General features: G+C 39.0%; 2 protein-coding genes and 1 long non-coding RNA gene across 6 annotated transcripts in view; 1 reads left to right on the forward strand and 2 right to left on the reverse strand.

Moving 5' to 3' along the window:
• The window catches only part of phip (pleckstrin homology domain interacting protein), a 47,142-nt gene extending 42,494 nt beyond the window's left edge, over window positions 1–4,648 (reverse strand). Inside the window, 5 exon segments of the mRNA XM_022214779.2 lie at window positions 753–903; window positions 3,815–3,874; window positions 4,027–4,056; window positions 4,142–4,200; window positions 4,319–4,648. Coding sequence (XP_022070471.2) covers window positions 753–903; window positions 3,815–3,874; window positions 4,027–4,056; window positions 4,142–4,200; window positions 4,319–4,358 — 340 coding nt within the window. The 5' untranslated portion in view covers window positions 4,359–4,648.
• The window catches only part of LOC127530262 (uncharacterized), a 132,030-nt gene that overhangs the window by 6,490 nt on the left and 99,828 nt on the right, over window positions 1–25,712 (forward strand). The window lies entirely within an intron of this gene.
• hmgn3 (high mobility group nucleosomal binding domain 3) lies at window positions 12,431–24,183 on the reverse strand. 4 transcript variants are annotated; one of them, XM_022214773.2, is made up of 6 exons: window positions 23,975–24,178; window positions 21,462–21,512; window positions 21,161–21,190; window positions 17,991–18,044; window positions 17,477–17,572; window positions 12,431–13,281 (listed from the first exon to the last, which is right to left on the reverse strand). In XM_022214773.2, exons 1-6 carry the CDS (start codon window positions 23,987–23,989, stop codon window positions 13,240–13,242), a joined length of 288 nt encoding a protein of 95 aa, XP_022070465.1. In that variant the 5' UTR covers window positions 23,990–24,178; the 3' UTR covers window positions 12,431–13,239. The 4 variants fall into 4 exon arrangements, with proteins under 4 accessions (XP_022070465.1, XP_022070464.1, XP_022070467.1 ...); XM_022214772.2 differs by having other exon boundaries at window positions 17,477–17,575; window positions 23,975–24,174; XM_022214775.2 differs by lacking the exon at window positions 21,161–21,190 and having other exon boundaries at window positions 23,975–24,183.

Genomic DNA, 25,712 nt, shown 5'->3' on the forward strand with positions numbered 1-25,712 from the left:
ATTCAGACACCTTACATCCTTATGCAACCAGGCTCTGACAGTAACGCACAAAAATCCTGTCCGATGGCATCACTATCACATCCTGAAAAGGTACAATTTACATAGCCCTGACAGATTTTTTTTTTTTTGTCAAATTAGTCTTCACATGCATCAACAGTTTATTTCAAGAGCCTCTTTTCACATACATCCAAAGGCAACACAGTAACAGTTACCCTCAAAAATGGCTGTCAACCCTACAACACACACTGCCAACTCAAATCTGACAGAAAAAATCTTTCACCACAAAGGTTAAGGCCTGGCCAAAGGCAAGTCATTTTTAGCTTTTTTCCCCCTTTACACATCAAACTCAGTGCATTTCGTTTAAAATATTTAATTGTACTTGTGTGTCTGTGGAGTACTGTGGTTTTACGAGAATGAAACACGAGTATTTTAATCGTACTGTGTATGTAAAAAGCCGACTAGGGACAAGAGTTATTTTAAACCCTCTGTACATGCTCTCTATGTTATGATTAACTATGCTAATCTGCATCATCCCTGTCAAATTAGATAAATTCAAAAGCATAAACACACATTACTCAGATCCAATTTTGGATGCATTGATCTGTATGCACACACTTCTACTCAGACGAATTAATGCACACACACAAGATCTGTTAGTCTACACATGGAAGCGCTAATAGCTGCCTGAGTGGGCGTGTTCGCATGTGCGTATAGTAAAGCAGCTCGTGCACATGTGCTGTACATCCACTCACTCTTGCTGGTGCGGAGAAGATTCTGCCTGCCGGCCCCCAGCAGGCTGGTGAGTCCAGGCACGCTGGCTGGGACCTCCCCCTCCAGCAGTGGGCAAACTCTGGAGCAGACCTGCAGCAGGTGGTCTGGAGTGATGTGCCTGTAGAGCTTCACCTGAACGCAAGAATACACTCAGTTAGGTGTGGAGTCGGGCAAATTAGTGGGAGCAAGGCGGCGAAGTAAAAAGGAACACGTGTTCCAATGAAACTCCTAGTCGCTCAGTAGAGATGAACATTTGTGCACCAAATTGAAAACACTATCAGACACTTCAGGAGACAAAAAACATTTCAGCTAGGTCCTAAAATAGTGAGGATTTTTACAAGCAACTATGCAGACAAAAGGGGTTTGTTTTCTGTCTTGCGTCCATTTAGTTTTGAGCTCATAAGCCAACACGAGAAAAAAATATTTTTAGTAAAATTAGAAGAAGCAAAACACAAAACGACAACCACAAATGCCTGTTTTATCACTGAGCACATGCAGCGAATTTCTAAAATAAAGGTACCATTTTACCAACTGCAATCTGGAAGGCTTTCTATAAAAATAAACTCACCAAAGGAAATAACAACAAACACAATTCAGCGTCAAACTGCATCCATCATCACTTCAAACGCACAACAAGCATTTTGCCTCTATATTCTGACAAGAAAATCAATAATTAAATATGAATTCAAATTAAAATTCACATCACTGATTGAAAAAGATGAAATCTGCAGTGAAATGAGCGCTGAAATCCAGTTGCATTCCTTGTCTTTTCAGTGAATACAGCAGCAGCAGCAGCAGCAGCAGCAGAGGACAGGGGGGCGTGGCATGCAACACAAGCATGAAGCAGAATGAAACACACACTGCTATAAACACAGAGTGCCTCTGATTCCACTCACACATGGGGACACTCTTGCATGGCCTACTTCTGAAGAAACATACACACGCACATGCATGGATGACTGGAAGAGCATGCGATCCACCACAGGATGAAAGAAACGAAGGAAAAAGAAGCCACAGCAGCGTGCAGCAAGGTGTTTGTTACAGGAAGCAGCATTGTTTGAAATGTATTAATTTCAATCAGACATGCGGTAATCAGCTTTGTTTCAGACACATCTGATTTAAATATCTGAACGGGGGTCAAATCAGCTTGAAATTAAACAATTATTTCACACACAGATTTTCTCCATTCCTTTATCTGACACTGATACTTATTCTGTCTCTGTGACACACACACACACACAATTAATGACCCCTTAATTGCTTTCAACATCCTTGCTGGTTCAGAGACGTGATCTGTGTTTCTAAGCACATATCAGCTCCTCTCAGGTACGACGACACACACAGTAACTGAGTGATGTGCTATAACAATTTGCTCCATTTTCCCTGCGTCTGAAGGGGAACGGATAGCACTGCTCCGGCCACCACAAAGCACATGGTCCCTCACACCACTGCAAGTCACCCTCGTGTGTGCTCAAAATACACCTCTAAATCCCTTCCAACTAAAACACCACAGCCTCTTATGTGGGTTTATTTTAATTAAAATGCATCCTGTGTTAAAAATTTAAATATCATTAATTAATAAATTGGTGTAAATGTATTTATTGTCATAATGAAGACAGGTTTCTATTTTCTGTTTTACAAATCCACATTCTAATTGTGCATTGTGCTCCTGATCAGTCAATGCAAAACGAAAATAATCACACATCTAATTAATCCGCCTTAATTAATTAGCCACAATTAATATTGTTAATTATTACAATATCATTTGATTCCTCATTGTTGCCCAACCCCCTTCAGCGAGCAGACATCCACTGACAAAACACGTCCACGCTGGATCCTTCTGCTTCCTAAACTCCCCTTTTCTCTTTTTTTCTCCTCCTCCATTTGGTCTAATAATTAAAAACCCTCCGCAGTATTTTTTTTTAATACGGGAAATTATGCACAATAGACAGGAGGCAGGCTGAACGGCTGGGGATGGGAGGAGGAGGAGGAACGGAGGAGCCCAGCGAGCCAAGCAGGAAGAGAAAAAAAAACACGAGCAGGCAGAAAGACGCTGTCAATAATTTCTTAAACGTAAAGATTTACATGCTGCTCAAGCTGCACTTCATGCGTCCTGGGTGTTCATCCATGTGCGTTTTGGATACGAGGTGGAAAATCCGAACACATGGATGCTTTTGTAGATTAAATAGGCCATAGGTCATTATTTTTATATTAATTTTAAAATTAAAACTCATAAAATAGCATAAAAAATAGGGACGCGCACTTCCAAGCGATCAGGTTGAGAAATAAATATGAACGCGATGATGGATTCTCTCCACGCCCCCATGCGTAAAAAACGCCGCTTTCAGGCAAGCCCCCTGTTTGTTTACATGACAATTAGCGCTTCAATTAATAGATTATCAGACATCAACTCAGCATTACCTCGCATCTTCACATCTCCCCTCTTCAAATCCGAGCTTGCAGCGCACTTTCCCCCCTCTCCAGAAAATAAAACTGCTCTCCAAAAAAAAAAATATCCGCAAAGCAAAGCCAGCAGCAAATGAGAGCCGAAAACTCCCCAGCTTTACTGAACATACTGTTTATATTCTCCCAAAAAAAAATCCTGTTTTCTAACTCTTGCCCCCTGTGTGTTTTCAACCCATGCACACAAATTATGGTTTCTTTGCAGGACAAGAGCGCCTCCATCTCTCTCTGGCTTGTGGCGCAGGGAGTCCCTCCTCCGGATCCTGGCGCTCCTACACCACAACACTCATGACGTATCAACATTTCACACACATTTTTCCCAACAACTATTACAACCTTTTGGATATGCATGGCACCAAAGTACGCACGGCACTGGCGCACAAGGAGGTTGGGACCCGAGTGTCCTTTGGTGCTTTGCAAAAAAATTAAAAAAAAAGGAAAAAAAACAGCCCCGACCTGCAGCCTAGTAGCCCTGCAAAGTGCTATTTTTTTCCTCCACCACCTGATTTAAAAATTGCGGGAAATTCAATTTTTATTTTGCTCTCTAAAAACTTTTTCCTCAGTTATAGAGCTCCCTTACCAAATTTTCGTACGTCCCGGGGTGTTCCTGCCCCGTCCAGTCCAGCCTTTTGGGCAGCAGCTGAGATGGAAAAATAGTGTCGACTGTGATCATCCAGTGTATAAATGCGCAGAGTGATGTTTTAAAACGTTAAATGATAAAACAAGAGTAAAAGCAACATGACAAAGTACAGTGCGGAGAGAAGCATCTCTGTCGTACTGCTGACTGCTTACCTCCTTCTCCTCCACCTCCCTTATCAGGGTCTGAAAACGGCATAAAAATACAAAATTACACCTCATGACAATCTCGTACATGTTATAAATTCACCTGAAATGCAAAAACACCAACCTCGGCTGCTTTTTGACACGGTCCAGCTTCTAGAAATCGGGCTATTAGGAAGTACAGTTCTGGTATGGTTGAAGGGGGAGAAGAGGACGGGAGCTGCGTTAGAAGAGGGCACCGAGGAAATTGGTGGGGGGGATATTACAACAACCATGACACATTTTCCGAACCCTTTTTACTCACCAGAAGTCAACTGCGCGATGTGTGTACTGTCTGAAGCCATTTTGGTTGTTGTTTGCCAGGGCAGCGCCAGAGCCTGTGTGCTGGGTCTAGGTGGCTGCCCTGTAGCTGTCACTGTTTATCCACCAGGAAGAGGCTGCCTCCATTCAGCTCCGCTCGCACTGAGTCCCGGCTGCATCCGAGTAGTCCTCCGCCTCGGCGACAACTAGCGCGCGCTGGCGACCGATACCCCGGAAAACACCTCTTTCCTCCGGTAAAACGCGAACCACATAGATATACTGTAACTCACTAGGCATCGTAGTGAATTTTAATGGCGGTTGTTTTCTCGTCGAGACTCGTACATTCAAATCCCCCTCCCCCTCAAAAAGGAAAAAAAAGAGCCATCTGCGGATGAATACGAGCGGCACGCCGCCCTTAAGGGGAGGTAGAAATGGCAGCCTGCTAAAGGAGAGGACACATTGCTGCAGAATGGCTGTAACTCCGTAGCTACCTCATATTTATCACATTTTATCACTTACAACGTCGCATTTATGTAATTTAAAATTCGCTTTAACGTAACTCCTGTCGTATTTCTCCTACATTTCTAGCTGCGGATGTAGAATATGGCGTTCGAGATAGATAGAGAGAGGGTTTTACAACCCGACCATTATAGCTAGCTTCTTTTCTTCAAAAACAACGTAGCTAGGTAGCTGTGTTAAATTTTTGCGTGTTACTCGTCGCTTTCAGCTCGTCGTTATTGTGCAACAAGATGTCTAACTTAACACACCCACTCTCTCTGGTGGGGAAGTCGTCCATTTCTCTCTTCCAAATACTGCCAGGCAGTAAAATGGGGGAAGGGTTTTGGAGAAGAAGGGGGGAATGCAGCTTAATGAATGAAAAACCCTCCGTGTGTTACAGCAATTGAATGGCAATGATGCAAGATCCAGCATCGAGGAAAACTGTAAAGGGAAATACATGACAGTACACTTTGTCTGTGGTCACTGCACAGCTGTGAATAAAAGGGAAGCTACACTTTATTTTTTGGCAGTAAATTCATATTATCCTATCATTTTTATATGGCCTGTGTATTATAGTTTAATTAACAAGCAGTTAACCCACTGAAAAACAATCCCCAGCCCTTTTCCTGACCCCATAAGGTATTTACTGTTCTATTGGAACTTTTATTTGTGTAGCACAGTGTAAACAGCAACTCATAGTGACCAAAAATAACAGTGATAAAATGCAAGAGCCCACATAAATAGGTGTTATACCAATAAAATAGCACAAAATTGCATAAACATATGCCCCAAAAGATCAATTTTAATACTATGTTTGATGCTATTTACCGAATCAGATGTTCTGACCTCTGTAAATTTATTCCAGAGGTGAAGGCCGATGACACAACACAGCATCTTCAAACATCTCAGTTCAACGTTTAGGAGATTAAAGTTAGCATCTTCAGTCAATACCTTAGAGGATCTTAAGATTTAGAGGAAACATACCAGCAGTCAGAAGACTTAAAATCTAAAAGCAAAAAGGAGCCAATAAAGAGCCTTTAAACTGGAGGAATGTGCTCTCTAAATTTAGTTTGGTGAGAAGACGTTATGCTGCGTTCTGGATCATCTGACGTTTGTTACAGGATGTTTTTAGCAGGCTAGAAAACAGCTCAACAAGAGTCGAAATCTGCAAGAAAGAAAAGCATGAATATGTCCTTGCATGCACTGAATATTTTTACATTCTTTTTCAAACTAACCTGCCTCCTGTGTGAGGCTAATTCTGTGTTTGTTACAGCAACCATATTTACGCAGTATTGACAAGGTTTACCTTGAATTTTTTTTTATTTCTCACTTTCACCTCAGCATAGACTAGAAATATACTAACATGTAAATAAGAGAAGCAGCAATTATTTAGTAAAGGTCAAACTCACAACATATAATTTGAAATGAAGCAACATAGTGCTACAGAAATGCCCTGGACTACAAATCCTGTTTTTCAGACATAAGGGAATGTGCTTCTTTATTGCAGACAGAAGCAAAAATCACATGATCGTTTTCAGATTTTCTCTCGGTGGGAACAAATAAATACATAAATAAACCATTGCCCCTAAAATTGTGACTCAATCATAAGATCTGTCAAAACCATTGTGTGATTTTTTTTTCATGCCGTTCAGCCCTGATCTCAACTGTGTGAATGTGTTCATTAAGATTTACTCGCACACTTCATCATTGTGTACAATATAATGCGTTTGATCTAATTGCTTCAGTTTGGAAATCAGAAACTCTGCTGTGGAAGCCTCTCCTGTTCATATATCTAATTTAAATCCCATGCAGAGACTTAATTAAGCAGATGAGCAAGATGCTAATAATATGCAAAAACAAAAATAATAGATCAGTTTTAAGGCACACTTGGGATATTTGTTATACATTTAGTGTTTTGCTCATTGAAATAAAATAATTCAGGTTATTTGTTAGAACTAACAAGGAGTGACTAATAGTGTGAATAAGTAAAATGCAATGTATAACCATATTAGGACTGGATATCGTTTTTGTTATTTGCATTGCTCTATTGAACATTTCTGGATTTATATCAGCAATGTAAGGCACAAATAGCACAGATAATATCACAGGTGTACAGAAATTCGGCAGAGTAGCTGCACCACCTACCAGTTTTCTGTATCAAAAGCATTCTGGCAAAACGGTGGGTGTTACACTTTACTCTGAGAAGAAGCACAAGCCGTATTTTAGTTTCTGTGCACTGACCATCCACTGAGAGACACTTAGGACATTTATGCCAAGTGTAAATATCAAATAAGGCCAAATTATTTTCTTACTGGCTGCATTTGATCTCAAGTGAAGCAGATCAACGAGCTCTTTTCATTACAGAACGTGAACTAAAATCAGGTCTTATAATTTAAAATTGGAAAGTAAATAAGTACATTGACTTAAGTGCTGTACTTAAGCACAAAGTTGAGATACCTGTGCTTGAGTATTTCCATTCACTCCACTACATTTAGGAGCAAAATAAGATGAAATGTTTTTAATCCCGGAAGAAATTCTGGTGCTAGATATTGTTCAGAAAAACAAATGACGTAATGTAGGAAATGCAGTGCCTAAAAAGTAGAAAAGCAATAAGATATAAATATTACTAAAATAAAATAAGAGCTAAAATAAGACTGGTTTGCAATTTTAAAAAGCAATACTGGTAAACATACTGCTGAAAATGAAATAATGCACCTGGAAATGAGAAAAAGTGAAATATTACGCATTGCACTGACAGTAAAATGCTGCACATGTAATCCAAATGATGCACTTAAAAATTAAATGTTACGCACGATAGTAAAAAAAAATGTTGTACTCTTTACACCACAACGGTTATCTTACACATTTAGTTACTTTAAAGATAAATATTTGAGGGAATGAATATTATAAAAAGCTTGAAAAACATAACACACGGCTGCATATTAAACCAGTATTTCCTCCCTTTTTGACTTATTCCAAAAAGCAGGGTGTAGTCACATTACACATGTCTATTAGTTGGTAAAACATCAACAAAACTGTGAATTTTTCCCTCTGAACTTCTCACATGGTTTTGTTTAATTCAAATGATCCAACATCTGAGCAAAAGTCAAAGATTAGAGAAAAACTGAAAACAGATTTGCGGATCAGATCATTGTTTTTTCTTCCTCCCTCTCCCATTAATCACATTTGAAGCCCTCTTTAATTGCATTTTCCTGATTTTACTTAATGACTTTTCTTGCATTGGAACTATATCAGTACTTTTACTTTAGTAGAAGATATGAATACTCCTTCCATTACTGCTTCAAACAGCTCAATCACCGGTATGCCATGTGCTGTCCTGAACCCTCCAGTGTAAATGTATTTGTGCTGGCTGGCACAGCCACAAGGAGGCATCCTCAGCCTGCACCACTCCACTTAACATGGGGCCATAAAGGAGTCAAAGGTTATGAGTACTGACAACAAGTGTTTCTTCCACTATAAATAGGAATTCACTGTTAAAGTAGCGGCCATAGCAGAAAGGTCCATTGAGCTTATCTTGACACAGTCCACCAGAGGACCATTTGTATGTAAACACTTTTAAATCACCTGGGCCAATATATAATTGCAGGACTTTTTGTAACACAGTTGACATCATTCCTAAAATAAACATGGCCGCCTATAACCAAACACCACATGGCATTTTTACACAAAGATTCTTCTAAATATTATATATGCAATTGGGTAAAATTGAAATTGAAAGTTATTCATAAAGATATTGTAGTAAACCTCTTGACTACTTTATATTAAATAAGTCAGAAAGCCTTGGAGTCTGGCCAGTCTTTTCTTCAGGAGGAAATGACATCATGTGGAGCAGGTCATCTGGAAGTAACACACTTCCTTGAGAGGTGTTTTTGTAATGGGTAACTTAGTTGGAAGTGATTCCTCGGACACAGATACAATTTGTAATTTTGTGTTACAAAATAACACAAGTGACCACAGAAAAACATAAAATGGCTCAATGAGGCACAAAATGATCATAAAAAGAGACAGAATGACCCCAAACAGACTAACAATGACCAAAAAGGACCACAGAGAGACACAAACTGACAAAGAAACACAAAATGACCAAAAAAAGGCTCATATCACAACATCACAAAATGACTCAACGAGAAACATAATTATTATCTAAAGCTAAACTATGACGAGAGACACAAAATAACTACAAAAAGTTGCAAAATGGCCACAGAACAACTAAAATTACCACAAAGAGACTGAAAACAGCCACAAAGGGGCACAAAATGATCACAAGAAGACCTAAAATGCACACAAAACAGACTGAAAGTGACCAAAAAAGAAACAAAATCACCACAGAGAAACAAAGTGACCAGGTCATATGACCTTGAGAGGTGTTTTTCTAATGGGTAGCTTAGTCAAAAGTTTTTTCTCAGACACAGATACAATTTGTTATTGTACATATAAAATTTGATATATTGCCAAAAAAGAATTATGTCAACTTAATAAAAAGAACACAATCCAAACAATTTTTGAATAAGCTAATTTTGTTATTGTTTAGCTAATTAGAAGGTGGTTGTTATTAAATTCGAATGGTTATTTATTAACATTTTAGTGATATCCATTAATTTTTTTATTAATAAGTGATTGTTTCCATAATAAATAATGATGGAATTTGTAAAGACACGATCATAATGAACATAAAAAACATGTTTTGTTTACTTTTCATAAAAATGTATGCAAGATATATACAATGGACTTCAAAAGTTCCCTCAATCGTATATTGACCCAACTGTATTTTGAGAATGTTTAAACTCTTTCAAGCTTTATGGTCTTTGTCCAAATACATCCACACCCTTCCCCAGACTGAATCATTAAATTTTATTGCGTTTTACTGCACATATGCTGCAAACAGTGACAGTTTAATTGGGTTCAATGGTCCTTCCCTGTATGTAAAGCTTTCAGAAAGGCAGCGGTTAACATCAGTAGGATTCTGACGTCTCCATGTACTTGTTGAGTGTTGAGTTAAGTGTGTAGATCTTTTGCTCAAGTAGACATAGCAAAGGTTGCATGCAGGAAATATTTCTCAGATGGTAAAATGCTTTTCTAGGGAATTGAACTAAGACATCAATAAAAGCATAAGTATTCACTCTAATTACTATCTTCCAATATAAGTGCTACATCTTTTTACATTCTGACTGCCTTGAGATTTCATTAACAGCAAGCCAATTATTTTTTAGGTTAGGATAAAATGTCACAGCAAACTAAAATCCAACATATTTACGCACTTACAAAGAATCAGCAAGCGTCCTACATTCAAATTATTTAAGGTAAATTGGCATTATCTGCAAAATTATAATATGAAACTATTCATTACACACCAAAACGGGCTCTGTCAGCGTTCTCTTTTTTATGTTTCACATCTTTTAAATTATGTTTTATTTCTACTATTGCTGATGCATCAATGTGCAAGCAGCATTTAAATGTTGTAGCTCAATGATAAAAGATGTTTTTTTACAAATTTAACTCGTTTTATAAGCTGTCAGATGGCTGGTTTTATTGTATATCAGTTCATTGTGTTTTACATCAGTCATTGCATCAGGATAGAATATAAACCCCTTAACATTCACTCCTATTTTTTGTTAAAATCAGACTAAAAACTTGAAAGCATTTTGTCCGTTGGTGCCTTAGAGGGAAACTAGTGTGCAGCACATGTGCTCTTATAAAAGCCAGAAACCCCATTGATGCAATGGAAAGCATAGCTTGTATTCAAGTACTAGCGCAGCAACTGAGCGTTTCCAAAAGTGTCAAGGGATAAATCTGTTGTGCAAATATTTATATTTAACTGTCAGTAAGTTCTTGTAGTTGCTGTGGTTTCCGAATGTGAATTTAATCATCAGTATTGTAACCCGTGTAGCGTTAGTCGGCGGTATGGTGTATGTCCAGAAGGTGAAAATAACAGCAAATGTTACAGATTTAAAACTGTTATGATCACACGTCGTAAAAGAACACACGAGGATCTGTAAAAACACTGAATTTTGGATTTAGACATTATGTAAAGTTTCAGCTTCTATTTTTTTCCCACACTCAACATGTAAATTAAAAGATTTCTGTAATTTTAGATATCATCCATACAGGAAATCCATAATATTACAATTTTAAAATGGTTTACCATCTTTCAGTCCCAAATATACGTCATGTTTCTTTCAAATGACGTCAAACATGTTCAAAAATGACATTTTTCAGATGATTGAAATGCAGTAGAACAATTTACCGTCATGTGGCGTGCAAGAGCAAATTATCGTTTTTAAAAATGCAGATTCCTGATGTGATTTTCTGGTTCTATTTATTTTATTGCTTTTTTAAATGTGATTTTTACTGGATATTATGTTTCACATAGCAGGTAAAAAAATCCATTAAGTAAATAGTTAAAACATTATTTACCCCTCTTCAATCTTCAATATACAATTTTTTTCTTTCAAATCATTGAAAATATCAGCAACAATATTTTTTGCCAATTTAAATTTTACATTTTTGTGTTGTAAAAGGACAATTTTGGGCATAATTTATAGTTTTGGCTTGTCGTTTTACAATTAAAGTGATTTTAGTAGTCACTTTTTGTAAAATAACCAAACAAAGAATCTGTTTTAAATCAGTCAATAGTTTAAAAAACATTTAAACTGTTTTTGAGTGTATCTAGTAAATGTAAAGTACCATATTTTCTTCTGAAGTACAGTTTTGTTGAAATAAAAAGTGGCATGAAAAGTGAAGACAAAGTAAAAGTACCTCATATTTTACTACTTCCTTTACACCACAGTTGCAGCGTGGTTTAATATAAGTATTTGTGCAGCTGTGAAGCCTTTCCAAAGGCTTCGATGGATATTTCTGTTGTGCAAACATTCATATTTCAGTGTCACTGGGTTCCTGTAGCTGCTGAGGTTATTTAAATTATCAGTATTATATCTCATGCGGCTTTATTCTGCATTTACTAGTATCATGTATGGGTCAAAAGGTCACTTCATGTCAGAGCAGTACTTGTATATATATTCAGTGCTGATCCACACATTCCCTCTGCTGTCAGATCACATTAAAAGGCGTCATATTGTTGACCGAGGCTCCTAGTGTTGCATTTTAATTTGTCTCTTCGGTGTATGTGGAAATTTGGATATCACCTCTCCACACATCTGCATGCTAAAATAAATGATCTGGCCATTGGTTGGTGAGTGTGAGTGACAGTTCGTCCTGCAATGAGGGGTCGTACAGTTTCGCAGGTCCCACCGCTTTGGCAAATGCTGACCTTTCACTTCCTGACGCAGCAGTTGTATTTAGCTCAGCCACGTGCTCCCGACGACCTCACACACACATGCACATAAAAGATGTACACAGACACACAGCGGCGGCTTTGTGTTGGTTTAGAAAAAAAAAAAAGTACTCGCAAAACCTGAACACATTGAAAAGGAACTCTGGAACACAAGCAGAAAACATGCATGTGCAGTTTTTTAGCACCAGTTCAGAGCACCGGAGTCCAACTAGAGAAAATATACGTGCTGGGTTTTTCAAAGTAGTTTTATTCACCAGTAAATAAAAGAGACACTGGAAAACAGAACGGAAAAAAAAAACTCCCACATGACATCAACTTTTTCTTTTATTTCAAAATATTCTCCCAACAGGATGAAAGTCAGAGAAGCCCAGAGGGTCCAAAGCCAATAGAGCCGTCTAGAACAGAAGCACCACTCATTATTGCTATGTCACTCTGCTGCAGGACAAGGCGATCAGGAAAGGAGGGGAAAGAAAAAAGAAAAAGAAAGACGTGGGGGGAACAAAGTCAAACACAGAGACCCACAAACACATTCACTCCGGCACACACGTACAAAAGGAGCTATGTGGAACACGGTGGTGGGTGATTCTAACAACAAAGATTTTTTAAAAGCTGCAGATGTTCCCCAGGGCGACTGTGGAACCGGATTCTCGTAGCTCTGCGTCCAAACTTTTGCCCACAAACCTTCACCTTAACCGTCAGGGGGGTAAAATTGGAGCGTGTCCTCATTACAAGGCCAATAATAATGATCATCTTTTGTAGAGAATATCTAGAAACAAAGGCAGAGCTGGTTTAAAGATCATAACAGTCACGTTTACGGCCCCCTTCAGGCAAAACAAAGAACATCTGCAGCCTTCTGATGGAACCGCTTCATTCGGCCTTTTCTGCTTCTAAGAGGATTCACCGTATACAGAAATGGAGGCGGGAGGAGGGGGGAGCGAAAAACGAGGGGTGGAAGGAGTGTGGAGGAATGGATGGGGTAGGGGGGTGGGGGGCTGCTGGTTGTCCGTCTCTACTATCACAAGTCTAAAAAAAATTCAGCATGGTACAAAAATCGTCAGTAAAAAAAGATGCTTTTGCTGCCATGGAGTCAGAGGGGACGAGTCGCGCCCGAGTCTTTATGCCTTCTCCTCAGTCGCCTCCTCACCGGCTTCAGTTTCCTGCAAAGAAGAAGATGGGAAATTTAGATTATCAACCCCAGATAGATACCAGCAGCGACTGCAATTAACTAGATAAGTAATTATAATCAGCTACTTTTATCTGCCCGGGCCATCGCCCTGCGCTTCCGAACAGCATTCACCCATCCCTCAGGAGCAACTGACCCATGTTCAACTGCTCTTCACATGGAACTCTTCTCCACTTGAGCCTTCAAAGTTATCGTTTGAATATTTGTTACTACCAGCAAGATCTGCACCCGCGGCAGCTCCAACTGGGCTTCTGTGCTCATCGCAGCAGCCCAGCGGCTTGGCGGTTAGCACTTTCGCCTTGCAGCTAGAAGATTTCCTGGTTCGTATCCCGGCCTTCCCGGGATCCTTCTGCATGGAGTTTGCATGCTGAGGTTAATTGCCTGTAGGTGTGAATATGAGTGTGATTGTTTGTCTATATACGTAGCCCTGCGACAGACTGGCGACCTGTTCGGGGGCTCCTTTGCCTTCGCTCTAAGTCAGATGGGATAGACTGAAATGAGGATTAAGGGATGTATAGATAATGGATGGATGGAACTTTAATCTGGAGCAGGTGAAAATCAACCATATTCTGCATATACTGTAGCTAATGGAACTTTATGGTTCAGTGAAGTCTCTTCACTCAAGCTCCAGTGAACAATTCATTTCATTGTTGACTCATTAAGGGTCAACTTGACCAACTACCAAATCCAGCATTTGTCAAGATTGTGATTTTTGACCAATTCCAGGTCAAATAAATTATTTTTAAAATTCGCTCCTTTGGCTCCTGCAGAAGTCTCTGATCTGATTGGTTTTACGTCAATAAGGAGCAATCAGCACTGAAAGATCAATATTGAAAAGTTCTCTTGCAGCTAAACATATGTAAAACATAACTGGGCAAAAGTATTTCATTCATAACTAATAATCGTTATCAGTCGACCCCTCCAACTAATATTTAAATTGTTTTCTTGCTTACTTAATTAGTTTTTTGTGTCTACAAAATGTAAAATGTGGCAATCTGTGTTGCCCAAAGCCCCAGATGATGTCCTCAGATGTCCTGTTCTCTGTCCACAACCAAAATATATTTAGTTTACTCTCATAGAGGCTCATTTTTCTTAAAGCAGAATAATCAATTACCAAAATAGTCGTGCATAATTTCAAATATAGATATTATGTCACTAATTTCTTATAAACCTCTACAAACTAGATGCTGCACATCAGGTCTACACAGACGTTTCACCATGTAGAATGTGTCTTCAAACTTGCTGCTCTGTATACTTTTTTTTTTTTTGAGCCATACTGCATTCATTTTATTTTTCTAATATATTTTATTTTGCTGTCAATCTCTCTAAATGGCTGCATTTCTTGTCTGCACTCAGCTGATGCAAACACTGCCTGCAGTTCAGCCGAACAGCCTGAGAAGAATTTTTGTTTCTAAATAAGTGTTCAGTTAATTAATCAATTACCAAAATAGCTGGCTATTAATTTAATAGTTGAGATTGCTTGAGTCTTCTTTAGTGTTAACAGAGTTATGTGGATAATTCTGACATCGTTTTGGGGGTTTTACTAGCACCTGGTTTCCAAAGTAGAAAACCAAAGTAGCTGTTTTGCACAGATTACATTTCAACCAAAACTGATTCAGAGATTTTGTTAAATAAATTCTTAGTGGCTTTCTTTCTGAGACTTGAAGAGGGCACTGTTGCCTTTAGCACACAAACACACAATGCAATATGCTCACCTGCCATCAGGACAAACTTTGGGTTAACTGTCTGAACAAAGAAAACAGAACAGAAGGATCCAAATCTGCTATCAGTGGGTGACCCGCTCTACCACCTGACCTGAGGCCACCCATGACATTATAACCACCTCAATGTTTGTCTAGTGAATATGAGGCTAGGAGTAGCAGCTGGCCTGCTAAATATAAAACTACAGCCAGAAGATATTTAGCTTAGCTTAGCATAGGATCAGATATAGAAGTATAGCTAGCTTGTGAACTACAGGGCAGTCAAGGTGAGTTTGGCTCTTCTAAAAAGACATGATCAGCTCTTTTGAAAACATGATTTATTAAATATTAGGGGCATCTAAAATTTTGACAGTTTGCTATTTTACCATTCTAATTTTCAGTAACCACCATGTAGCTAAAGACAAGGCCAAACCCAACCTCATCTGATTTCTTGTCATTCATAGTATTTTAATTATTATTAATGATAAATAAAAGCTAAATAAAGCACTTTATACCCGTTGCACTAGTTGTTTCTGACTGTAAAACTGTAAACAAAAGGAAGCACCATTAGATGTCATGGTGTGGCTCCAACAGGTGTTTCCACCTGCTTACAGTCTTTATGCTAAGCTAAGCTAATTACCTTCTGACTCCAGCTGCAAAAATACAGACATAAGAGTAGTATCAATCTTTCTCTTTTAGTAAGAAAGCGAATTAAGCGTAATTTTCCAATATCCTTAAAGGGTTCTTCTACAAAACCTCACATCTACTTGCTTACTGCTCGTAGAGGCTGATTTTAATGTGCACAGATATTCATCTCTCCAACCTCTACAAGCAAAACTAAAACTATCGCTGTAGTGATTTGACTGAACTGCCGCTTTAATCTGAGATCTACAAAGTCCAGGTGAGGTGTTTGTTCATGAGTTTCAAGAGTTAAAATGTGACTATTCACTATAATTTGCTGACTGGCTCTGCTTCAAGCTTTCAAGTCAAGAAATCAAGTTCGGTTCTTGTGGTCCGACTCTTCTTTGTCTATGAACACAACGAGCCAATCACAGCTGTGAGCAGCAGCAAACCTTCCTGCTAATGTAAAAAGCTGTCCTTGTCCCACTTCACTGCACACAACAAGCAAACAGGACATCCTCAACCTCACCTCTTCTCTTCTTCACATCACTGCTGCTGCTTTCATTCTCACTCCTAAACAGGGTAATAAACAGCACTCCAAAGCACACTGAGTAAATGTTTACTTTGTTAACCCTCTGAAGACCAAGCAGTTTGTCAACACTTTTTTTTTTTTTGCTCCTGTCACATTTTTAGTCACTGTAGGCTCATTTTCACTGCAATATAAAGTCCTGCACCTCAGTGGAAACAGCACAGACATGGCTGGAAGTAGAGAGAACTCAAAAATATCTTTGCTGAAATGCCATAAATCATAAAACAATACAGACATGAATTACGTAGATTATACATTTTACTAACAGTTAAAAAAAAGAAAGAAAATCATCAAGCGTTACCAGTACTGGATGAAAAATGGCTGCCCTACAACCTCAACAAATCAATGTTTTTCACTCTACTCTGACATTTCACCATGCTGAATGTATCGTCAAACAACCCGCTCCTATGTGTACCATTCTTGAGCCATACTGCATGTATCCTGTTGATCTAAAATGTTTTATTTTGCTCTCAATCTCTGTAATTTCTTTCCATACTCGTCTCCTCTCTGCTCTGGGTACACTGCCTGCAGTTAAGCCGAGCAATCCCTTTATGTCACATTGCGGTTAGTCACATTTGACAAGGAGTATAAAAAATAGCTTTTAAAGAATCTGGTGTAAAAAAAATTAAAAGGGGTGTGCAGATTTAAGTCATTTTTGTGTCGAAATCATGGTTTTAAGCTCAGATTTGGTTAATTATCCATTTCAGAACTGCACATCAGTGACCAGATTTCATGAATATTTTCTGTTCTTGTATTTTCTGGTTCGGGTAGATTGTGCTACTTTGCAGGGGTTTTTTTATAATGCATGTCTTTCAAACCTATTGCCAGGTTTTTGGGGTTCAGAGGGCTAACATACGATTGCTGCAAAACTGTTAGTAACCAAACACCACACCAACAAACCAAAAATGGATGAAAAACACTCAACCATACCCTTAACTCTGACTGTCACACTCTGCCCTCTGACTGACATCATGGAGGGAGCCATGCTTCTGATGGAGGACACGCTGACAGACGGACGAGACACGTAGATCTGTGTATGTGTGTGTGTGTGTTTGTGTGTATAAGCGTGTACACATGTAGGCAACAAAAGATGAATTAGTGCAGTGGGTCATGGAGGAATGTAGGTGTTGTACATGCACACAAGTGTTGCGTACACAAATTGACAAAATGAGGGAATAAAGATCGTTAATTTCGTGTCTGTTTCTAACTAAATATACATTTTCTTCTTTTGTCATTTGTGTGTTTTTCCCTCTTCGTACCTCATTGGTCTTGGTCTCTCCATTCTGGGCAGGACCGTCGTCCTTCTTCCCCTTGGCGCCGCCTTTCTTTGCCTTTGCCCCCTTATCATCAGCCACCTTCTGCACAGGACAAATGAGTAGAACTTACACTGCATAGAAACTTAATGGCAGCAGACACTATTGTGCATGGAATGTTTTCTCTGTTAGACCTTTACATTTATCTTTAGTACATGTGATGCTCTTTATTTTGACTTTTATGCTAATTTTCAAGAAAAATAGTATCCAAAAGTACACAAATTGTGCTTTTAGAATGCGTTGTCAACACATTAATACGATTTTTTTTGCTTTCTGAAGGAAAATAACGAGCTTTGGATGCTATATGTGTAGCTGCAAAGTGTGCTAGGAGTGTTTTTCACATCCAGCAGCTTTGGTCATGCAGTGAAGGCCAACTAAGCGCCTCAGACTGTTTCAAAATCATGTGGATATAAATAAATTATAGTCGGACTGCATGTGCATGTTTGTGTGTGGACCTTACCTTGACGATGGGCTTCTTGGGCTTGGCGGCCTCGGGCTTGGGTAGAGCAGGTTTCTGTAAAATACACAAAAAACATTTAGAGCTGATCATTCTCACAGTTCATCCTTTTTGGAGAAATATCCATAGCTCCCCTCTCTGCGCTACACTCTGATTAAAACAATATTGCTTTAGCCACCAGAGCTGCTGAACAAATTCATTTAGGATGAACACAGAGCTGGAATGTCTGCACTGTAAATATTAATAACAATGAAGGAGTTCTCTGCTGGTTTTCTCATGCTGCGCAGTTCTAAAATATCTGCTTCTTGTAAAAAGTGAGCTGACCTCAGAGCACTGTGAAATTACTTTATCAGATGGGAGCAAAGATTCTAGAGCAAGTTTTTGCTGCAGAAATTTTACAGGCCGTTGAGTGTGGACCACGCTACCCCAAAGCCACGAGCTACAGTAACACCGCTGTGACAAAATTAAACCATGTGATTGCTGCTCAGAATATCTGTGTTTTTCTTTAGAACTATCCGACACCGCACATGAGACCTAAACTGAAAGGCACAAATAGCCACTTGACTACAAGTAATGGGGCAGAACATTTCAGTTACATATAGAAAATGACTTGTAGCTTATTAGAAGTGGAAAATCACAAGGAAGACTATATTTTTTTATCATGCAAATCAAATTGTAGCCTACAAACCAGTTATCAGTGCTGGTTAACTAGTAAAATAGTGACTGGTGAAGGTGTTCAAAGACAATCATATCAGGAAACATGCAACAAAAAAATGTACACTGAATACTGATTTCACAATAAAAGCGGAATATTTGGACATTTTGGGAAACACAGATAACAATATACCTTCTCTTCTATGCTAAGCTGTTCATATTATGCATATTCACAGGTTTAGAGTTTTAGTACTGGGAGTCTACTCGAATATTTGAATGAATCTTCTAATACTGTACATTGGTGCAGCAGCTCTTTCTGAAACGCTCCGTTTTAGCTCCTGTCTCTTTATGTTCCCCCTTCCTGAAAAGCCCAGTCTGCTCTGATTGGTCAGCTGGCTCCATAAAAATGAGGTAATGCCAGTCACCTAATATAACCCCAGATCTTTGAGTCAGATCTTTAACTACAAATCATATTCTAACAATTTGTGAATTTATGGAAGTGGTGTCAATCTTGTCATTTGTGAATCTTTTCTGAAGTGATTTCTCATATTTTTCATTTATTCCACATAATTAGATGATGTTTAGCTGTGACTGGGTAAAGGGGTTGGATGGAGTCTCAGTTTCTTCAGCAAACTTAAAGATAAGAGCAGAAAATGGGGCTTAGTTACTGTCTTTGACCATTTGCAAGCCCTTGTTTTAACTTCTTCTTCCCCTGTGTTAAATAATCCAAATCTGAACACTAAATCACGGTCGCTGATTCTGTTGCCTTCATTTGGCCAATTTATTTTCACATTAGACTTAGAAACAGTTGGTATCTTCTTCAAAGAGAGAATCAATCAGCTGAATGAAGGCAACAGAATAAGCAACTGTGGCTTAGTGTTGGGATTTGGACTCATGTGAGTGAGGAAGCGGAACCACTTGAGGTGGTAAAATACAAAAGAAGTTGAAAGATCAAACCAAAACAGACCACGAGACCATGGGAACAGGCAGCGAGATACAGTCGTAGCAGAAACAGCTCTCATGAAGAAATAATGGCAAGGAAGCTTCTCATTCTTTGTCTGAGGGTCAAACTAGCTGCTAGACAGGTGTTATGCAAATATATTAAACAATGATGTAGATAGGTAGCAGAAGAAAAGCCGTTCTTAAAATGAGGCATTTTAGAAAGGAGAGGGGTTTTCTGAACTGGAATTAGGACTTTATTAGTTCACAGCTCTTTTAAATACCGAAAATAGGAGCTATATAAAAAGAAAAACCCAACGAGTACAATATGGGGCTCTTTAAATGTGATGCTACAGCCAGGAGATGGCTAGCATAGCTTCCAGTAACTACTGAACACTGGAAGGAAACAAATAGCAATAATCGGTTTCCTGTAGTCTCTGCTAGTTGCTTAGCAATCATACCAAGTTATCTGCCAAGAAAATGGGCCACACAGAACCACAACATGTTCCTTTTGCAGTAGACAAACTGCATTTCGAGTGCTAATTAGGAAGCCTTAAAGGTGCCAGTAGGTTTTTTTTTAACCTTTGGACAATGCCTGGCTAGCTGTTTCCCCTTGTTTCTAGCCTTTATGCTAAGCTAAGCTAACTGCTAGCTGCTAACTTAAGAGCTACAGAGTTGACAGTAGAGCTGCAACAATTAATTAATTGTTGTCAATTTAAATTCCAACAGTTTTGATCATGGATTAATCAGTTTGACAGTTTTTCAAAGAAAAAATCCTAAATTTTCAAGTACATCTTCTTAAAAGTTAATATTTTCAAGCTTCTCTCCTTGTTAATGAGAGGAATTTGAATATTATTTGGTTGCGGACGAAACAAGACACGAGAACTTTTTAAAAACAATTTTGACAAGATATAGACCAAACAAATAATAATAAAGAAAATAATTAATAGATTAATCGACATCAAACTCTTGCTAATAAAGAGGCTATGTGGGTTTCCCAAAACGTCAAACTATTCCTTTCGAGTGAACATGCAAATACACAAACACATGCAAAGACTCAGCACAGATGGTTTCAACATGCAAAGTACACAGACCCACACGGCCTGAATGGCAGAGTTGCACGACCACATTAAAATGATAAACACATACTAACATGCTAATGATACATTTGCTGGATGATATTGTCATGGTTACCATCCATAATCATCCGCTTTGATGCAAATTGGGCACATTTCAAGTGTATCTTGGCATTTCAGTAAGAAAAAATTGCTTTATTCTTACTGATTTGACAAAATAATTTACTCTCTGGACTACAGGGGCATTAAAATTCAAAAGTAGCTGTTTTAGTCATGCAGCCCTGCACATCAACAGGCAACAGACTAGACGAAGACAACAGAGAAAAGACATGCAAACCAAGCCAGAGCCAATCCTCCGAGGGCACGTTTATGGAATGTGTAAATGCTGATTGCCTCGATCAAATCCATAAACCCGGGGAGAACTTTACTCTGAGGCTTGGTAACGTAAAGGAAAGAGAGGACAGAGACAGAGGTGAGGACAGGGAGGGAAGAACGAGAACTTACCTCTTTTAATCTCTCTGACCTTCTGGGTGGCTACCGGAGGAAGAAATGATCAACAAGAGAGAGAGAGAGAGAGAGAAAGAGAAAGAGAAAGAGAAAGAGACGGTGACAGAGAGAGAAAGAAATATCAGTTGTACCTTTGTGTTGCTGATCTGAACCTGATCTATGTGGTTAACAGCTACAAATAAATCCTAATCATTAACCTGTCATGTGGCTGTTCACACACACTCACATACGCTATTACAGTAAGAACAACACAGCACAACAGCACACACCCGCACACACACAGCACACAATCACGTACCTCCTGTTTTGTGACTTTGGAGGCCTCCTTTCCCTCAGGACCCTCGGGGGACTGTGGAAAATAAAGAAGCAGCATTTTAATCATTGCTTTCATCAATTGTCATCAATTCATTTTACTTTTTAGGTTCTGAAATCAGTATTTGGTTCATTTTCTTGTGCATAAATCCTTTCTGTGGAGTCAGGATGAATAGGAAAGGTGAAAAATGCAAATCACTCAACTGTAGAGCTGCAGCAGTTGTCGGTTGCAATTTTGATAATCAATCAGTTTAAAGGGGAAAAAAGTCAAAAATCTATGATTCCAGTTACTTATATTTTCATATGTCCGGTTTATTTCCTCCTCTATGACAGCAAACTGAATACATTTGGGTTGTGGACAAAACAAGACATTAGTCATGTCTGCTTTGGCAAACACCAACCAACATTTCTCATCATTTTCTGATTAATTGGTTAATCAGTTGGTTGTCAATTACTAAATTATTTGATAGAAATGTTCATAGTCAATTAACCATTTGAGGAATTCTGTTTAAGGGAAAAAGTCAAAAATCCGCAAATGGAGCTTCCTAAAGGTGAATATTTTCAGAATATATTTGGGTTGTGGCCAAAACAAGACATTGGTCATCTTTGCTTTGGGAAAAATGACTCAACATTTCTCACCATTTTCTGACATTTTATAAACCAATCAACAAATAGATTAATCAAGAAAATAATCAGTGGACTAACTGACAATACAAATAATCATTTTTACCTACCTAATAATATAGCTTCAAAAACCAAAAGAGAGACCAAAAAAGTGCTGAATTCCTCATTTTCTGTAAAGAAATGCCACCTCTTTGTAAGAAACCGCTTCCTGATGACAACAAAAGCTGAAGCAATTATTCAATTGACTAACAAAAAATGGAAATTCACTTACAAATATTTGGATATTTTAACTAATCAATACATCAGTTGACTTTTGTTGACTCCCATTGACGGGCAAAACTCTTTAAGAGATAATTTGCTAGTTTTCTTTGTCTGCTATGGGACTAAACGCAAAGTGTTTGGGTTTTAGATTTTTGACTATTTTTAACATATTATTGACTAAATGATCAATCACAAATTAAAATAAGTGTCCATTGCAGCCAAATGTTTGGCTTTTTTTGGCCACACAAAGACGTGTGTACATAATAAAGTCATATAAATGAAGCAGTAAACTGTATAATAACTTCTTTCTCAAGCGTCTGGTAGCATCCTCAGTGTTTTACTGACACTGTGACATTATTTTGATAGATTCTCAGAGAATTATACACGTGAGCTCTGTGTTGTTCTTAAATTAAGGATGCCAAGGATTCTCAGAAATGTACAGATCTTACATGTAATCATTCTTTGCCTTTTTAATCAAATAGCAGCAACTACAAATGCTTCCACATAATTAAATCCCAATTATCATCTTATTAGTCTAAAAAAAATGCTGCAAATTTCGCATCATCTCATGGAGACATATGATGCTGCTGCCGGAAGCTCCCTGGTGGTTTTTACCCTAATGGAGGCATCTTGCTTACAGGCCAATAACTGAGCTCCCTGAGGAGAAAACAGCCCATAAACACGCACTGAGTCAGGCGCAGTTATTAACCAACAGCGCCGCGTTCGCTTCAGTGGGATCGTCTACTGAACGCTGCTGCCTACGTTCCGGCTGCAGGTGGGCAAAGGACGGCGCACCGGAGAGTCCAGTCCACCCCCACCGTGGAGAGAAGGGGGAAAAAAAATGTTGGTTTAGCCCGCAGGTTGGCAATCGCATCATTTGCATGTGGGCGACCTCCGCCCCTGGAGGCCCCCCATTCTCTGTCCTCAAAGGCGAATGTGCGCAGACAATGGCAGTTTTCTAGGTGGCAGAAAAGCCAGTTTTCATGTGTGCGACGGTACAATGCGCCGGAGCTTGTCGTGCAAACGCAGTTTTTTGGATCCTGTCACGGCCTCTTTTTTTGACACAATCGTCTCTGATCCTCTCTTTCTTTATTCTCCTCATGTGGATACGGGCTTTGGCGCCGACCATTCATCACCCCTGGAGATCCAAAATTAGACACAGAGGTGGCGATGTGCATTTTTCCCCCTAAATGTTACATTACATATGCACAGATTCTATACATATGTGTATGAAAAGCGCCACAACGCACGTCTCCTCCGGGATTTACGCGTCCATCCATCCGGCGGTTCCGTCTGACATTCACCAGTGCGCACCGTGGACAGGAAAGTGGCACATAGAAACGACCACAAGAACGGCCATTGACATGAACGCAGAGGGGGGTGTATTTATGGTGTGAAAAACGACACAAGGTTGATCACTAAAGCGTTTTCCACAAAAGCCGCGACGCGTTCAATACACCTGGAGACGTCCGCGGACGCGAAGAGGCTTCCTCAAAGTTTGGCATCACCTCACCTGCCTCGACGCAGAAATCGCGCACCGCTATTTTCCTCAAATGCGAGAGCTGGAAAAAACTACAGTGAAGTGTTTGCTGGGCGGCAGGAGACGACACTCACCTTTCTCTTCGGCATTTTTACGCGTGAATTATTCTCCACCAAGCTCGGGGAAATAAAAAAAAATAAGGTCAGACCCGGAGTGACCAGCAGAGGTGAATTTGAACTACCTCGAAATACAGGATCAATATCTAAGCACCTTCGATAATATGTTGATTATATGCACTCCCCAAAACTCTATACCTCCCACTGCCATTGGGTAGAGGGGTCAAAATCCTCTTCTGTGCCGACTCCTCATTGGCTAGTCTCGCCTCTATGTAAATAAGAGGGTTGCGCGCATTGGCTGAGATTTATCCGAGTGCCCCTGCGATTCGCTGCGCGCTCTTTGTGCGCAGATCCACAAGGCTGAGAGGGAAAGTGGAGACAAGCCAATAAAAGCGGGGCCTGCTCTCGGTGGATCTGGGTAATGTAGGATGAAAAAGAGAATGTTGTAAATAAAATACAAAGGACCAGAAAAAAAGAAAGAAAACAAGGCACAATGGCACAATGTCGGCCACAGACGAGCTCCAGAAAAGCTGCTGGTTATTGTGTCTTGTGCTGTAAAGAACTAGAGGAATCATGCAGCGTATTATGTGCAAAATAGCCTCTACTACCTCTAGACAGAGGGTCCCTGTAGAAACATGGCACTGAATACAACAATATTGCATATAAGATCACAAAATAGACCCTTTAGTGCATCTTTCATGACGAGGAAACATAGTTTAATGAGCGTAAAATATAAGGATTTCAGACAGGTGTCCACATATGAAGGCCAAATTATACACAAGTGCATTTTAGGTCCAATAGTGCTTCATCTGTGTGTTTTAATGCTAGAAATTCATTGAAGAAGACAACAAGTTCACTGTGAAATAGATGAATTAATAAACAATATGTTTTTCTTGTATTAAATTTCCATTTTAAAGCTGTCTTTGGAGATAAAGAACACAAATGTGTGTCTGAATATGATGAAACTCGGTGGACAAACTGGTGAAGTGGTTAAAGATTAAAGTATTTACATTAAAAGTTAAAGTACCAGTACAGCAATGTAAAAGTACTTCATTACAAGTAAAGGTACACAAGTGCACAGCAGCAAAATGTAGTTACAGTATTAAAGTAAAAGTGCTGCTTTGGTGCCTAGTTTGACTGATATATTATTCTATATGTGAGGCATCAGAGTGTCAGCAGCATGTCACTGTTGTTTGATCCATTTTATATCCACTTCTGTATACAAAGACAGCAGATAAATGAGGGCTCCAAATGTGATTAATGGGAGAAAAACTAAGAAATAAGTTCTGATCGACAAATCTGTTCTCAGTTTTTCTCTAATCTCAGATTTCTGCTGAGATCATTTGAGCATTTATTAAAATGAAACCATGTGAGACGTTTATGGGGATAAATCACTGTTTGGTGGAGCTGTTAACAACTCAGAACACATGAAATGTGACTCAGACTACACACTGGTTTGATCTTAAACAATGAGTTGGGTTTTAAAAGCTTGTTAGATTAATCGTTGTGTCAAATCTTCATCTTAAAAGTAACCAAAAGCTGTCAGCTAAATGTAGCAGAGTGATAAAACAACAAATACAAGCACACCAGAACAGTACTAAAGCAGTAAATGTGCTTAGATACTCAGCTCTCATAATGCTCACAGAAATAGAACTTTAATCTATTCTATAACAACCATTCAACCCCATCAGCTGATAAAGATCATGTGGTGTGATAGAAGGCTCTGGAGCCGTTGATAAAGGATCCTGAAGCTAAA

The sequence above is a fragment of the Acanthochromis polyacanthus genome, chromosome 16 (genome assembly GCF_021347895.1).
Source record: "Acanthochromis polyacanthus isolate Apoly-LR-REF ecotype Palm Island chromosome 16, KAUST_Apoly_ChrSc, whole genome shotgun sequence".
In the NCBI taxonomy this organism is placed as follows: domain Eukaryota; kingdom Metazoa; phylum Chordata; class Actinopteri; family Pomacentridae; genus Acanthochromis; species Acanthochromis polyacanthus.